The sequence below is a fragment of the Corticium candelabrum genome, chromosome 11 (assembly GCF_963422355.1).
Source record: "Corticium candelabrum chromosome 11, ooCorCand1.1, whole genome shotgun sequence".
In the NCBI taxonomy this organism is placed as follows: domain Eukaryota; kingdom Metazoa; phylum Porifera; class Homoscleromorpha; order Homosclerophorida; family Plakinidae; genus Corticium; species Corticium candelabrum.
The window spans coordinates 8,286,744-8,304,181 of NC_085095.1; the positions used below are offsets into that span (position 1 = coordinate 8,286,744).

The 17,438-nt window shown below is 41.6% G+C and overlaps 3 protein-coding genes across 7 annotated transcripts; 1 reads left to right on the forward strand and 2 right to left on the reverse strand.

Moving 5' to 3' along the window:
* Window positions 1-448: 448 nt before the first annotated feature.
* On the reverse strand, window positions 449-5,909 carry LOC134187496 (centrosomal protein of 85 kDa-like). 5 transcript variants are annotated; one of them, XM_062655633.1, is made up of 18 exons: window positions 5,873-5,908; window positions 5,717-5,809; window positions 5,536-5,655; window positions 5,404-5,466; window positions 4,432-4,588; window positions 4,079-4,190; window positions 3,494-3,588; window positions 3,255-3,345; window positions 3,105-3,181; window positions 2,856-2,931; window positions 2,686-2,781; window positions 2,225-2,277; window positions 2,063-2,162; window positions 1,541-1,699; window positions 1,402-1,479; window positions 1,002-1,064; window positions 779-947; window positions 449-729 (listed from the first exon to the last, which is right to left on the reverse strand). In XM_062655633.1, exons 2-18 carry the CDS (start codon window positions 5,745-5,747, stop codon window positions 551-553), a joined length of 1,719 nt encoding a protein of 572 aa, XP_062511617.1. In that variant the 5' UTR covers window positions 5,748-5,809; window positions 5,873-5,908; the 3' UTR covers window positions 449-550. The 5 variants fall into 5 exon arrangements, 4 of the variants coding, with proteins under 4 accessions (XP_062511617.1, XP_062511618.1, XP_062511616.1 ...); XM_062655634.1 differs by having other exon boundaries at window positions 449-723; window positions 5,717-5,909; XM_062655632.1 differs by having other exon boundaries at window positions 5,717-5,909.
* A 9-nt stretch (window positions 5,910-5,918) lies between these two features.
* LOC134187497 (uncharacterized) lies at window positions 5,919-7,493 on the forward strand. Its single transcript, XM_062655636.1, has 5 exons — window positions 5,919-6,108; window positions 6,402-6,837; window positions 6,900-6,944; window positions 7,005-7,115; window positions 7,187-7,493. Exons 1-5 carry the CDS (start codon window positions 5,999-6,001, stop codon window positions 7,280-7,282), a joined length of 798 nt encoding a protein of 265 aa, XP_062511620.1. The 5' UTR covers window positions 5,919-5,998; the 3' UTR covers window positions 7,283-7,493.
* LOC134187295 (uncharacterized) lies at window positions 7,361-16,535 on the reverse strand. The gene is made up of 3 exons (XM_062655410.1): window positions 16,388-16,535; window positions 14,873-16,333; window positions 7,361-14,766 (listed from the first exon to the last, which is right to left on the reverse strand). Exons 1-3 carry the CDS (start codon window positions 16,431-16,433, stop codon window positions 7,475-7,477), a joined length of 8,799 nt encoding a protein of 2,932 aa, XP_062511394.1. The 5' UTR covers window positions 16,434-16,535; the 3' UTR covers window positions 7,361-7,474.
* Window positions 16,536-17,438: the final 903 nt, after the last annotated feature.

A 17,438-nucleotide genomic window follows, 5' to 3' on the forward strand; every position in this document is an offset into this window, starting at 1 on the left:
GTACGCGTGGAGCCTATCGTTTATTACCGGCGACGTCGGAAAGGCAAGATACTACAGTAGTAGGTATATCCGGGTCTTTGAAAAATACTATTTCGCCTGTGTGTACAGTACGCTGGTCGAATTGCTGCCACGTTCGATACACCTGATCCCCGCAACGGCAGCAACGTCTTCGAAGTGACTACGTCCGATGGGACTGTCGAAATTACGTTACTTGATGTATCTAGGGGAGATTATCCGGGTGAGTACGTAACTTCCAAGTTGTTGCTGTCCGGATATATATTTCTGAACGGGATTTTTCGAAACGGGACACTCGGTTACATTTTCATTTGCCTTCGACGGGATATACAAAATAAGCGGAGGGGGGATTTGTACGTAAACAAGACTAGAGATCATCTAGGAAGCCCGGCCTCCCTGAGTAGTGACTGGTACACCATGCAAGCTCACAAAATTTCTGTCTGCAGTACTGTACTTATAGATACTTCCAATTCACTGCTTTTGAATAGTAAGTAAAGTCACATTTCAAGCTCTTTTCATCTACCATATCGACATGCTACTGCACAGCACACACTGCTGTTCTGCCCATTCGCTCTGCATAAGCATCTCTAATATAAGTTCTTAGTGATTCGATGTCTCGCTGCAAATGGTCAACGGTGCCAATCAACATCTGGACCCCAGTAATAGGATCAGATTCTTCTAACAGATGACTCTCACTTGGTAATGATCCTGAAACTACAGAATCATTGCAGCAGAAAGATCCTAATTTACTGCTTTCACTTACGCATGTCTGTTCCTAGCAGCATATTTAGATTGGGGTCCCGTCCATCTGCAACCTCCATTCCACAGTTAACAAGATCTCTCAAATCTTGTATAGAGGACTTCATTAGTGATTGCAATTTCATTGCTGCAGACTGGAGATCACGTGCACAGTCATCAGCATGACTTGTGCGCTAACATCAAATGAGTAGCAACAAAGTGAACACTAATTCATGTATAATCATTACCAGCGTTAGTTGATCTTGCAAGGTCAAAGTCTTGTCAAGAAGTTCCTGGTTGTTGTCCGTAAGCTAAAGTTTAATTAAACAACTCATGACCAATGTGTAGTAACAATAGAGTGGTAATGGTGTGTGTGTGTGTGTGTGTGTGTGTGTGTGTGTGTGTGTGTGTGTGTGTGTGTGTGTGTGTGTGTGTGTGTGTGTGTGTGTGTGTGTGTGTGTGTGTGTGTGTGTGTGTGTGTTGACATTTTTGTCCATTTGTGATCAGACCATCCCATCCAAATGTTGACATGTCATTTTGTTCACAGTCTGGTGAAAGTGTTTTGAAGGTTCATAAATCAAGCCTCACAACCAAGGCAGAGCCAAATAGCAATGGTGAATGGTGTGGCTTCCTACTACCTGAACATACTGTTCTTAATGTAGCCTTCGTCTTAACCAGTTCCTCTTCAGCTGTTGCTAGTGAGGTTCTCAATGCTGTTACAGTATCCTACACAAATGTGGTTGCTTTTGACTTAGAACGAGACCAAGACCATGACATGCAGTATTACTTCTTCCTGTTGCAATCTTTGTTCCAAACTCTTGCACTGCTGGAAAATCTTCTGTAGTTGTGATTTTAGCATATTGGTAGCTTCTGTATACCTTTCTTTGAATCGCTGCTTCATATCTTCAATGTGCAGCTTACTTTTTGTTTTAGTGTCTTGAAGTGCCTGGACAAAAGGTGACGATAACTCAAACACGATTTACTTTATGACAAAAAGATAACTTACTTGAGATCAAACGATAGATTACTCCATGTACACAAACACACACACACACACACACACACACACACACACACACACACACACACACACACACAGACACAAACACACAGACAGACAGACAGACAGACACAGACACAGACACACACACATGTACTGTACAAGAAAGCACAAAATACAAAGGCAAACATATTAGACAGACAAAGGTACAATTAGATATAAACAAATGCAAATCATATGTAGAAATACCTTCAATACAGAGAACACATAAAGGCAAGCGAGTCTAACAACAATGGATTTTTACTATACCTTCAGTAAGTGATCTCGTTCTGCTTCAATTGTAGAACATTCAGCAATTTCCTCTAAATCATGAACGTTTCCCAGCATTTCATTACTGCTTCTACTCCTCCTACCAATACACATATACATTTAGTTGCATCAATGAAGCACAGTCCTTCAAAGCTGCACCACCTGTGTGCCAAAAGAGCATCAACCTGCTTCTGCAACTTTTGTTGTTCTGTTTCCTAACAAGATCAACACAAAAGAAGCATGCTACATAGCTCTGATGAACAACTGGTTCAAATCATGCTATTCAAAGTTCTTGCAAAGTACATTTCTCCCTACAGCAGTAAACAATTAATCTACTGGTACTTATGTGTATGGTATTGTTGTTAAACACCAGTGTCTGGCAGCAAAGTTTCTTTAGTGATCGGTTAAACCTGTGATAAATCTTGATAAGGGGAAATGCCAGACTTTTTGGAGTGTTATAGCTAGGCATTGTCAGCAAACTTACAATTCCATAAAAGTTACTCAGCACAGCTAGCATGAGACTATTACCTGTAAGAGCACTGAGAGACCACTATAGCTGCTTGTTATTTACTGTCACTTACAACGTATGCTCTAAAATACTATCCTAATTAGCTAAACCCTACCCTTGCAGCTTGCTGGCATTCAGAATGTTTGAGATCTGCTTCCTGTCGAATGATAATTTGCTGCAAGTTCTCACACTGTGATCCCAATCTTACAACATGCTCTGCTGTTAAGGAAGTAGATAAAAACCATAACAAAAAAAAGATGACTAGGTAAAATATAAGATAGATATCTCTTGTTTTATCCTTTCATGTTCTTCTGCAGTTGGAAGCTGGGAGACGTAAGACTGATATCGACTGTGCATATCTCTAGTGCAAATGAGAAATACACTACAATACACTACAGTGACTACACTATATACAACACAACACAACACAATTAACACACACACACACACACACACACACACACACACACACACACACACACACACACACACACACACAAATTGCTAGCAAAATTGATTACGTATGTTGTTTACTCTGCTTCTTTCAATGAAATTGACATTTGTTGGTTGGAAGTTGCCATGGACTCGAAAGCTTCTTCTTTCTCCTTCAACTAGATGAAACAATAAACAAGAAAAGAACTGATCACTGCTTGAAAAATAACAAATGTGTACATAGAATTGTACACTGCTTCTCAATGCGGCAATGTCAGTTGACATAGATTGACTTGTGGTTTCTAAGACTTGCTTCAATTTCTCATACTCATGTTCAGCTTCTCTAATGCCAAGTACAGAAGTAAGAAATAAACAGAAACAACAAGCAACTGAACAAGAAAGGATTGGTATACTGAACCAATAATAGATTCACACAACAGGCACAGACAAGCACAGCACACAAAAATAAGAAATTAGCGATATATTTGTACCCCAGTTTTCTGTGCAGTTCTCGTACATCTCGCTTTCTTCCCAAATGGACATCGGATAGACTAGCTTTCAGAGATGCCAGCTCACACTGATGCTCCTAAACACAGATTAATGGTTTCAGGATTTCTTCAAACACAACAGTGTTTCTATGAAAAGCTATGCAGATCAGTTAGTTCTAGCTTTCATGTCAGATCATTTGTTGATTCTCTATATATAAGAAGCACTCAGCAGTCTGTACACATGCATACAAAAACTAATAATAACACCGTCTATCATTAATTAATACTTTACTAACTTGAAAGTACACAAATCACACGAAGCATAAAATGTCCGCATAAACAAGTTGTTGTCACCTCTTTTAGTGATTTTGTAAACCTTGCATAGATAGATTCAAACACAATAGAAGCATCACACACTAAACATGTGTTTTCATGTCATGATCACATTACATATCTCTAAGTGGCTTCTATAATATATCATGTATAACATCTCTGTGAGGGTAGCTTAAGTTTACGAATCAGGAGCATACTAAGCCATGAGTAAGTATACCACAACTTAAAAATATGGAACAATATTAGCAGTCTTGCCTGCAACTGTATCGTCAACATGTCATCCTGTGAAGCTGCCATGTAAGCTCTGTTTAACTGACTTTCCATTTCTTGACTTTCAAGTTGCAATCTCTCAATTACTTTCCGTTGCCTGTCAAACAAAAATTACTATTGCTGTTAAAATTGATTGCATTGTAAATAGTGTTAAAATAAATAAATAAATAAATAAATAAATAAATAAATAAATAAATAAAATAAATATATAAATAAAAAAATAAAAAATAAAGAATAAATAAATAAATAAATAAATAAAAAAAATTAAAAATAAATAAATAAAGTATTTGGGTTTGTACGCAACAAACACAGACAATAGACGAACAGTCTTAGCTCACCTTGCAATAATCAAGTCCTTTTGTTGCAGCAGTTCGTCTTTGGATCGAAGTAGTGGCTCCCACTTTGCTTTTTCTTTGAGTGACAAACTTCCCAGTGGACTACCAACACTATCTGGTGTCACGGGCACATCATCTACAGGCTGCACCAAGTTCATTCCTGAAAGATTGGTCACAAGAGAAATCACCAACTAATCATACAACGTAAAACAATTGATGGAATCACACTATTCATCATCTCATGTCATTACCATGCCTATACTTTTGGAATTAATTAATAATAAGACCATGAAATAACTATGAACAACAAGGGATGCATCTAAGCAACTTACTGTATGTCTTTATTTAAGCCGGCCGGTCCTTTAGAAAGTTAATAAATGTTGAAGATTTTATTTGGGCAGTTAATTTCCTAGTAAATAGCCAATGGCTACAATGTAAAACCAAAAATTCACAACATTACAAGTAATCTTTCTAACAAACATTAGTTTCTAGATACCCTAAAAGAAGAAAATTTTGCAAGGAAAAAATTGTTGCTATACTTCTTGCAATCGCAGCTCCTCGCACAATTACATTTCGCACATTAGGGTTTTCTTGCTGTAATTATACTGTAAATATATTATAGTTAGTAGTTGGGTCAGGCCTGTGAGCGCACAAATTAATTCCGCACTAATAATGATGTTCTTTTGCCCCGCAAAATTTTCTTCTTTCATGGTATAGACTGGTAGACATGACAGGGTCAAACTGGAGAATATTGACCAATTATATTAAGAGTTCAATCGATTTGCCAACAGTGTCTACCAAGTTGAGATCAAGTAGACTAGATATATCTACTTCAAACATGTATATACAGACTCTAGAGACAAACATTCATGGCCATGCACTCCAAGTTCTACTTGCCGGATACCAAATAAGATTATTAATGTGATAAGTGATTATTCATTATTTCATACGGTATAGTTAGTACACAAAACCTACTCTCTTCAAGCTTGCGCATGCCCGGACTAACTATGGCAACTTGCGGTGTGTCTGCTAGAACACCTGACACAAACACCGTTTGCCTCGTTTCACAGCCTCTTGCCTCATACAATTAAAACTGTTTTAATCCACCTTGATTCGCAAATCCGTCTGTCGTTCTGTCGCTGCTTGTCGGTGAATGAAGGCGAGAACGAGAGGCCGGTGCTGTGAAGCTATTCAGCGCTTTAAATCTTCTCTCAACGGAGTGAAAACCTCATACAAACATTCATTTATCACGATAGACTACCCCATATCAAAAGCTTAGTTTTCTTACCAGTTGCATCCATCTTAGCTCTTAATTTCATTCATTCATCATCAAAGATGCGAAAGACAGCAAGAAGTAAGGCTTATAGCTCTATATTAGAAACCTAAATAATGCATACATATACATTGGCATCAATTCATACAAGAAGCAAACTAAATCGTCGTTCCTGGTCAACAGTGGCCTCTGGTTGTCTTATCTATTTACGCATGCGCAGAGTCGGTGACTTTTGCGAGGCTGCCACGTAGATGTCTGTCTGGATGATTGACGTATTGTAGCTTTATAGCACTTGTAATGAGACCAACGATACATCTCCTTCTACTCCTTCTCATAGTGCCGTTTCAGCTTCTTATATCACACTGGATGACGCCTTCAGCGGTTGAAAGATCCAAGAGAATACAAAGGTACATCTATGTACATTGTATCTAAAGAGGAGGGAGTGTTGATATACTCATCTTAACAGTTGTAGCTGGCGCTACTTTGACGTACAGCGTTTTCTAGGAAAGTTTAGAATATATACTATCTAATGCCGTATATCTACTACAATTGCACGGATTAATTAAATATATTTTAGAGTGCAGTCAGGGACAGTAGAATAGTGAACAGACAGAACAGATAATACGCAGTAGTAGATTGCACTGCAATGCTTAGTTGATGTAGAGCTGGTGGTATCATGTGGAATATATTTTATGTATAGTTTGACACAGTGGTTGAGTGGAATAGGAATGAAATTCAAAAAGTGGACTGCAAGCTTGAAAGACTTTGAAAGCTGGAGAAATGTCTTTCAATCTGCTCTGCGTAATCCGTATAAGAGACGAACAACATCAAAACAAAAAAGGAAACAATCAGATCCAGAACACATTGATTCAATAGAATATAAAAGAGACAGTAATTTAGAGGGGCAGTCACATGCGTCACCTGCACATGAAGTTCTAAAGTTTGACAGCTATTACGATCAATATGTGCGAAAGCAATGGCAACCCTCACCCAAGGAAGAGCACTTTGCGTATTCAGATAAGGTGCGGCTACGATCTAAACTTGACAGGAAGGTGAAGTTTCGGATTGGACAAGTTGTGAAGCATAAGCTGTGGGGATATCGAGGAGTCATTGTTGGCTGGGATGAGTTTGCAAAGGTAGAGAAAATTGAGATCCTGAGATATGAAACAATGAGTAATTGTGTTTGTAACTTGTGAAGGCACCAGAGTCATGGCTAAGGGCAAATCACCCTACAGATCGTCCAGTACGTGAGAGACAAGAGCACATGATTCTTATACATGCAGGTAGTGAGGGTTTGATTTAGGAGTGGCGCACACAACCGAATTATGCTATTCTTGTACACACTGGTGATCGACTAGACCCACAGATAACATATGTACCTGAAGAGAACATAGAAATCATCTCTAATACCAAGGTATCTGCAATATTGTATCCCTTCAAGTGTTTGTGGCTGCATGGTTATTGATTGGGTTGTAAACTTTATAGATTTCTCATCCTTCTCTAAAAAATTATTTTAATGAATTTGATGGATCACAATATCTGCCAAGCAAGAAGCTCAAGAAATTGTATCCAGAGGACTAGCAGAAGTAGTGATTGTTATGTGGTCAGCCTGCAGACCAAATGGATACAGAGTGTTCAACTAATTATTGTACTGGAAAATCTTTTCAAAGAAATTCTTGTGTTTGGCAATGATGAATGAACTCTATCTGCAGCATAAGTCAAGCACATGCATGTACCTGTACTGTTATAGTCTTGGTACAGTAGCTATTAAGGTCAATCAATTTCTATGTTACTGCAGTCTTCATACAAGTCGTCTACTTCGTATGGTTTGTTTGCATTTCGAGGTGGGAGAACTGGAGCTTCATCGTCTTGTCCAGGTTCGGGTCTTTGCATGGTGAACTGTGGTTTAGTTGCTGTAATTGATACATGATTCATTGGTTGGAGAGGTGGCAAGTGTTGCATTGATGATCCAGGTTTGGGGCCTAGTTTACGCGGCTGCTCTGCTGGTGGTTGTGCTCTTGGAGGGTGAGGAAGCAGAGCGCCCTGTGGTTTTGTACTACGAGGCGGGAGGGTTGGTGCAGTGTGTTTGGTCTTGGTAGATGGAAGTAGAGCAGGAGTGGACTTAGATGGTTGACTCATTGGTCTGGCCTTGTTCTTGCTTGTTTTAGCAGCTGCAGCTGGATTTACGTCTTCATACAATAGTTCTCCTTGATCTACTTCGACGTCATCGTACATGTCTTGAGTAACTGGAGGTGGTAACGTCACTGATGAGAACGACTTGTGTGCAGGCTGCTGATGACTTGCTGTAGGCGGTGGCTGGTCGGAATCAGCATACACTGAATCAGCGACGAGTTTGGGAGTATCCATAGCTGTATATTCTTCATCTGTCATTGCATTGTTGCTGACAGCCATGGGAATGTAATTGTCAACAGCGGATTGTTTTTTTAGTAGGGGTACCTCACTCAGTGGTCGCAGTCCGCCGTGATCACTGGGCAATGAAGCTGGTGGTCTTCCGTCGATACTTGTTTCCTTGACTTGTTTTTGTCTGTCTGTCTCATCGTGGCTTGGTTCCTCGTGCCTGGAACTCAACAGAATATCACTGACAGAGTATCGGTCACTACTAGATTTGCAGCAGGCCCAAACGAAAACTAGTACAATGATGACAAGAAGAACGACACAGATAGCAACAACAACTGCAACAGTTCCCGTACCAGCGTCAAACGTGCCCACAGTTGTGCCAGTAGCAGTACAGTCGCTTGGAGTTGGACCATTGCAACCATTTGTACAGCTAGCATCGCAAGTATTGCACTGAAACTGTTCATCTGCATAGTATTTGGAGGGGCATTGTCCTACACACGTAGTACCGTTTGCCGTATTTCGTAACGTTAAATTTTGACATTGTAGGCAGTCTTGTGGTTCAGGTCCAGTGCATCCTCCTATAGGTGAACACTGTGGATGACAACGTTCACATCTATTTGTGCTAGCATAAAAGAGGTAGGGACCACTCTCAGGATTACAGGATGCAACACAAGTGTGCAGGCCATTCTGAAGTTTTACATACTTCGCACAATGATGACATTGATGTGGCAGGGAACCTTTGCATCCCCCCAAACACTGATCATCGCATTCCAAGCAGTTAGATCCATTTACAAAGTAGTCATTGGGACATGATGCAATACAGTAGTTCCCAGTTGCATCTGTAGATGTGAAGTTACATGTATCACGCGTAAGACTGAAATGTGCACATACGTTGCAGTCCCACTCGTTTGGACCGTGACACCCGAATCCTTTCTTACATTCGGAATGACACGGCTGACAGTTATTTTCATTGTCAGAGTACTTGTCTATAGGACATTTGTCTGTACAGGCACCTTCGTCACGAACGTAAAGACAAACAGTGCAGTTGGTTGGATTAGGGCCATCACATCCATTATTGGGGTTGCACAAACTGCTGCACTGATAACAGTATTTGTGAATCTTATTGTCAGTGTCCATTGAAATGTTCACAAATTGAAATTTACTGCATTTATCTACACAAGTTGTGCCGTTGATGAAGTTGGGACAGCTAAAAACGCACTGCTTACCATTACTCGAATTGGTTGGAATGGTGAAACGTTGACACCTGCGGCAGTTTGTGTTTCCAATGTTGAAACAGCGGTTGCACTCTGCTGAGCAGTTTGTGCAGTTACTAGGATATAGGCCAAACTGGTTTCCTGTGCAGGACGCGTTGTAGGACCATGCTCCAAAAGCGTAGGTTGCATCCCCGGTGTCTGCTTCTAGGTAAACGTCAATGTTTGGCTTTGGCTCTCCATCATTGTTTGGTCCTGTTATAACGGTCACAGAAGTGTTACTGGAGTGAATAACTTGGGCTTTGATGCTACCAAAAGTCACTGTCACGATCCGACTGCCTCCACCTAGTAAATCGACACCAGTAATATTGACTTCTTCATCACTGATCCCACTAGAAGGACTCAGTCTACTGACACGCCCTGGACTAGTGTACGTAAATCCGTTTCTTAGAGTAGTCTGAGCACCCGTGTTGGACGTGATTACAATGTCACCTGTTAAATTGACTGCTTTTGAGCCATTTCCTGCCCTCACGTCTACATAACCTGTTCCTTCTACAAAGGACATAACTTGCACACCAGACAAACGAACGTTGGTAATGTTATTTCCTCCACCAGTCAATCTGTTTCCTGTAATTCGAATTCTTGTACCCTGCCTTCCAATGGGAGGATTTACGGTAGTTATGTTGCTGCTTTGTAGGTAGGTAAAGCCGAGCTTCACTACGATTGCTCCATTGTCTGAGACAAGAGTAACATTTACGTTTCCAGTTTGAACACTTTCACCTGCTCGAATTGTTACTGAGTCATCGGTGAATGGCTTCTCAATAAACGCTGAGACATTTCCTAGATAAGCAGCACGGAGAGTAGATCCTCCTCCCAGAAGGCGCTCACCTGCTAGATGAACATATGTGCCATGCTGTCCTTTGGACGGACTAACAGTGTAGATTTGACCTGAACGCAAATAGGAGAATTTCACAGTGCTAGAACTAACAATACCACCACTGGAAGACCGAATTTCAATGACATCAGTAAATGCATCCAATCTTGGAGGAAATCCTGCTCTAACAGTAACCATAGAATCAGTTGGCTTGCCCACAACAGTGGCATCAACGCCTGCCAGCTTTACATACTGTAGTGAAGAAGATCCTGACAGTAAATCAGATCCTCGAATGATAACCTCAGTACCATACTGTCCAAGCTGAGGTAAAATGCTTGTCACTTTACCTACAGCAGCGTATCTAAAGAGGTTTGATCGTGAAATTGTTGCACCTGTGTTTGCAATTATAATTACAGTGCCCGGTGTGGTCGTCCCTCCTGGTGGTCCTTTACCTACTACCACTTCCACATACAGATGACTACTGGCTACAACTTCTCTGGCAGGAACACCATCTAAGAACACATTTGAGGCCTGCTTTCCACCTCCAAGTAGGTCTGTACCCGTAATACCAACAACAGTGCCTTCCGTTCCAATTCTTGGTTGCACTTCAGTGATGTTGCCAGGCTGACTGTATGTCCACCCTTGATGGAGTAAAATCTGTGCTCCAGTATCCATATTCAAAACAATGTCATCTGGCCCTGTAGGGGTAGAGTTATTTGCTCTGAGAACTACTTCTGATGTTGAAGCTTTTACTATTGTTGCTGTTACTCCTGCCAAAGTGGCAGATAAGATAGAGTTTCCACCAGCCAGCAAGTTAAGCCCAGATACTGTCACTAAAGTACCAACTTGCCCAAATTTTGGTCTAAATGATGCGATCTGAACATCCAAGTATGTCCACTGTCTTCCTGGAGGTACAAAGCTTGCTCCATCATCAGATGTAATCACGATATTTCCTGATATACCAGACTGGGTTTGTTTGTTAGGCAAAACTTCTACTCTAAGAACGTTTTTTCCTTCAAAATCGATTTCTTCTGTCATTATGCGTGTTGATATTCCTGCCAGATGCACTGATGATATTCGTGTCCCACCAGCCAGTAAGTTTCTTCCAATAATGGTGACTTGAGTGCCCTGATAACCATTTATAGGACTCACAAAATCGACAATCTGATTTGGAAGGTAAGTCCAGCCTCTACTAATCAGAAGCTGCTCTCCTGTCTGAGATTGGAGAACAATATCACCTGTGTATGTAGTTGCTGTTGACAATGGCCCAGCAACCAATGACAGCTGCTGTATATCCTCAACAATGGACATGTTTCGATCATCAAAGTACGTTCTGTTGACACTGGTGCTCTGAAGTTGAGCAGGAATACCTGCAATGATGACTGATTTAACTTTGAAATTAAGCAAAGCCTTGTGGGCACTAATAGTAACTGTAGTACCACTTTGTCCTTGTGCAGGACTGACAGCTGATTTAGGTATGAATGGCAGATATTGCCATCCATTATGAAGTCCTGAAATGAAACCATTGAATGAGGCAACAATTACATCGCCTGTGGCATCATAACCTTTACCAGCTACGACTACAACCACAGTTTCATTTGCTGACAAGATAGCTGCTACTTTGATTCCTGAAAGAAAGATGTTTGACACATTTCCCCCATTAAGAAGATTAGATCCTCGTATCACAACAGTGGTGCCTCCATGACCAGCATTCGGATTTACTGAAGTAACTATTCCCCCATCAGATGTATATGCAAACAAGTTTGCAGTAACTGAATACATAGATCCTGAAGTCAGAACAACTGAAACACCATGTTGACTTTGACCAGCTGGAGGAGGAGGACCCAGTCGAAATTGAATATGTGTATCATTGGCTGACTCAATTTTAAAAGAAGGACTGCCATTTACAATAATGCATTTTACTGTAGTACCACCTGAGAGTAGACGAGATCCTGATAATGTGACACGAATACCAGACCGACCAACTGCAGGCAAAAGTGCTGATATTATGCCTCCTTGTACATAGGTCCAGTTGAAATAGCTGACAATAGCTCCTGATGATGAAGTGATAACAATTGGTCCTGTCACTGGATGGGCATTGATCCCTGCTGTCACAGTAATGACAGAAGAATTTACGGCAAAATGGTCAAAAGCTGCCAATGTACCAGCAATGCTGACACTTTTGAGTTTGATTCCATAGCCAAATAGTTGAAAGCCTGTGATTGTGATAATTGTACCATGTAAACCACTAGCTGGTTGAACTGATGTAATGTTTCCAGGAGTTATATAAGAAAAGACACGTTGAGCTATTACTTGGGCTCCTGAGTCAGCCTCCAGTATGATGTCTACATCTGATATTGATGTGAGGCATAAGCCAGCTGAAATGACAACTATTTCATTTGTATTCTGCATGACTGATGCCTCTATCCCACCAATTGTTGCTCTTACAATCTTGCTTCCAAATCCAAACAAGTTAAGACCTCTCACAACAACTTCCGTTCCATATTGTCCATTAGGAGGGTAAACTGATGTGATTACTCCACGAGCTCTGTACGTCCAGGTTGCTTTCCTTGTTGTAAATGCTCCTGTGTTAGCTGTGATCATTATGCTTTCCCTTCTACCTGTGATGTTCATGCCGTCATTGGCTCTCACAACGATGAGCGTGTCTGTAGCACTTTCAACAGTCAAGGCATCAACTTGACCAAGAGAAACTTGAACGGTTCTTCCTTGACCCAACAAATTATAGCCCTTGATGGTCACATGAGTCCCAAACTGACCAATTGCAGGTGACACGCTGACAATCTTGCCTCTGGGTTTGTAAATCCACCCTAACTGCAGTTCAACTATAGACCCTGTGTCAGATGTGAGAGTTACTGCTGATGTTTGATTAGTTGTATTGTCACCATCCGCAGCTTCAACAATGACAATACTATCATTGGCAGACATAATCCTTAACGCAGGAATTCCACTAAGATGAACACTGTTTATTCTTGTTCCACCTCCAAATAGCCTCTGTCCACGAATGGTAACCAATGTGCCCAGCTGACCAACATTTGGAAAGACAGACTGTATTAGTCCTGCTGGCACAGACTCCCATCCATCTACTCTAGTAATGATAGCACCGTTGTCTGATGTTAAGGTCAGATTTCCCAAATTCCTTATGAAATTGCGTTCTGTGACCACAATCAAAGCCTCAGTGTTTGATGAGTTGACAACCTGACCAGACAAACCTGCCAAAGAAGCAGTCACTATTTGAGTACCATTCCCTAAGAGATTTTGTCCTGTAACCTTTACAATTGTCCCAATCTGACCTTGTGCAGGGTTGATACTGAAAATGATACCTTCTGATGTGTATGTAAAGCCACTTTTCCGTCGAGCTTTACTGCCATTTTGCAAAGTTACTACAATATCACCTGTAAAGGTTCCCTGCCTAGAAGGCCTGCCCAAATGAATAACTACAGTGTTTCCTTTCCTTTGTGTCACAGTAGCTTCTGTTCCGGCAACATGGACAACTTCTACAGCAGATGATTTAATAGTGAGAGCAATATTGACAACAGTTCCCCTTTGGCCACTGCTAGGAGTGACTGAACTTATAACAACAGGAGTAGCATAGGAGAAAATGCGGTCTTTGGTGACTATTTCTCCTGTGTTTGATGTTATTTCAACATTTCCAGGCTGTGTTGGTGATGCAAGCGGAGTTGGACCTGCTGCCACAATTATCTCAGTCTCTGAGTCATACACGATTTGACTAACAGGAACCCCATTCAATGTAACACCAGAGGTTAGATTGCCATGTCCATGAAGTAGAGTTCCTCGAATAACCACTAGTGTTCCTTCTAAACCAGAGCTAGGAGTTACCAAAGAAATACTACCTGGTTTTGAGAAAGTAAATGTTAAATTGATGGAAGTGACGACTGCTTCAGTGTCAGCAAAGATAATTACATTACCGGACACCCCTTCAGCTCCAGCACCAACTCGTGCCACTACACGTAAGCTGGACTGTTCTACCACAGACAAAACAGGCACCTGAGCTATGGTAATGTTAAGAATTTGAGATCCGTAACCCAGGACATTGCTTCCTGTTATGGTAACCAGAGTTCCAAGTTGACCAGTAACTGGTGAAATGTTAGTGATAATGCCTTGTTTTCTATATATCCACTTGTGGATCCCAATAACCCGTGCTCCAGTGTTTGCTGTGATAATAACATCACCAGGAAGATCACGCTTTAAATTGGTAACTGCACGTACAACAAGAAGATTGAAAGAAATGAAAACTACTTTGGCCTGTAAGCCACACAGTGTTACGATGCTGATGTTTTCTCCTCCACCAAGAAGATTTGTACCACTAATGTTAACAAGAGAGCCAAACTGGCCTTCAGAGGGAGTAACAACATCGATATGACCAGAGGCTATGTAAGTCCAGCGAAGAGAACTTGTAACCATTGCTCCATTATCAGAAGTCAGAACTACTGGCCCTGATGTTGACAAATTGGTTGCATATGCACCAGCTTCCAGCACCACATTATTGTTGGTCTGTTTCTTAATTATGGCTGGAACACCAACCAAGATTGCACTTACCAGCCTAGAGCCATTACCCAATAGACTTGTTCCTGTAAGTGTAACTAGTAATGCAAAAGACAAGAGTTCAGTTTTAGCAAGTGTGCGTTTGTTTGTTTGTTTGTGTGTGCGTGCGTGCATGTGTGCGTGCGTGCGTGCGTGTGTTCTTACCTTTGGTCCCCAGCTGACCACTCAGGGGCACTATGTCAGTGATAACGCCTGGTCTGCGAAACGTAAATGCTTCTTTTTTAACTGTCTGTGCACCTGAGTTTGATTCAACCACCAAGTCAACTGGAGTGTCAAAATTTGTGCTGTTAGGGATGGAGACAACAACTGATGAGTTGCTGAAAGATAGAATGATGGCCATATTTGTTCCAACTCCAACCTGTGTTATTTTCCCCCCAAGCCCAAGCAAAAACTGTCCACTAATGGTGACACGAGTTCCGATTTGACCCTCACTAGGAATAACATGTGAGATGATTCCAACAGGAATGTATTTCCACGCTGATTTGAGAGTTAATGACAATGCAATCATTCCATTGAGAGTACTGTTGCCTTTACCAATTACTTTCACAGATCCTGGTAAGGTTGATCCTAATGATGGACCTATGCCAGCTCTAACAACAATTCTGTAAGGATTGACGGAAATAATTTGTGCGGGAATGCCTGAAAGGTACACAAAGTCAACACCACCCGTTTGCAGGTCTAGGTGAGAGCCAGTAATGATAACTTTTGTTCCTTGACGGCCAGTCACAGGAAACACACTGTCAATGCGAGCATATGTAAAATTAACTCCTGGTTGAGAGACAACAGTGGCAAAAGTGTCTGCAATGAGAAGGACAGATCCTGGTGGTGGGAGTGGAAAGGAAGGAGGTATTAAAGGAGTTTGCACTATAATGCAACTACTGTTCAAAGCAAGGCGAAAAGATGGCTTGCTACTGGTTTGCCCTGCCATAGTAAGATTCATAATTGCTGCTTCATCTGAAAGAATGTTTACACCACATAGAGCAACTTCTCCTCCTGGCTGCATTGTAGAAGGAATTATGGATGTTATAGTCCCATCTTCGGTTTTTCTCCAGGCAGTCCTGTTGACAATATATGGTCCTGCATTTGTTTCAATAAAAATGCCACCAGTAGTTGGAGGACCAAATGGTACCTCTACAATAATGACAGTAGAAGAGGCAAACAGAAGCACACATTTCAACCCCGCAATGGTGACGCTTTTTATGTCAGATTCATTGCCACGTATAGTCGAACGTACATTATTACTGTATTGAACTCCCAGTAGGCTTTCCCCTGTTATTGTGACTCTAGTACCACGTTGTCCACTATTGGGTGACACTCCTGTGATTCTACCAGGTTCTAGGTAATTCCACACAACACTTCCTGTATACGTAGCTCCTGATCCAGCCAAAAACACTAGAGAAGCTGATGATATGGCATGATCTGAATATCCAGCTCGTAGTTCTACTTCTTGCGCGCTTTGGTTCAAAATCTTAGCTTCAATTCCTCCAATCGTGATGTTTGTAAGAAGCATACTTTCACTGGCACATTGTGGAGGAAAGCAACCACGAATCCTGAAAATAGTACCCGACTGACCGCCACGAGAAGACAACGAACGGACTTGCACATCTGAAAAACAGATCACGTGAGTAGGCGGGCTTTCGACTGAGACTAGACACTTACTTTTCAACCATTTCCAGTAGCTTGAGTTTAAAGTAGCAAGCGTCATATTTGCCTTACCCAGAAACACCACAGAGGCGCTGAATCCTACAGGCGGGCTATTAGTAATGATGCGGAACCGCAACAAACCGTCGTTCTTTCCAACAGCAAAGTTTTGGCTGTCAACTCTGAAACTGTTGAGATGAGTAGAGTTGAAAAGCAGTGCCTTTACGTTGACCAGACCACATCCTGAAATAGTTACTCTTGTGCCGTTTGTTCCACTGCGAGGCTGAATGTCGTAGACCTCTACCGTAGAAGGAGCACGACAATTTATTTGACTCTCACCGACTGTGAAAACGCATAAGATAGTTGCAGCGACTAGAAAAGTAACCATCTCTTCGCTTCAAGTGTAGCGTTTCTGCAACCTAGGACATGCAACAGAACAAGACCGCAGGCGCAAGTGCACGTGCGCTCTGCCGTCGCGATTTACAATGCGTGGGTGAGTTGCGCAGTTGCATGCGCGTGCCGAATCAACTAAGATCGAGGCAGGGCAGCTTTACAAACATGCGTATGAATCCGGAAAATTTCCATTCAAATGTACGGTGAAGTTAGTCTTGCGTAGCCAGACCACTCCCCTCTTGTTGGTATTTATATCTTTGGTGGGGAAATGTTTGGCTTGGACAGAAGGATGGTGTACAGCTAAATGGGATCACAATAGAATAGGAGATGGAGGTTCAGGTAGGACAGCATTTTCTAGTAGTTGATATGGTCACGCAGCCCATGTGGTAGCAAGTGAAATCCAGAGATTCTAGCAAGATACGTAACTACTGTACCTAGGAGATGATCAATGCCATCTAGATCATCAGCATATTCAAGGTAGTGACACCTCGGATGTAAGCTTCCTACTGTACCAGATCTGATGAGATCAGCTTCCATGCAGGAGGTATCACAGGCTCGAGCTCAGACCTACATCTTTCTGTTGGTCATAATGGCAAGCAGGATGACAGTGTCAAGTCTAGACAGCTCTGCTTGACACCAAGAGATACATGCATGCAGAGAAATGATCCGAGATTTG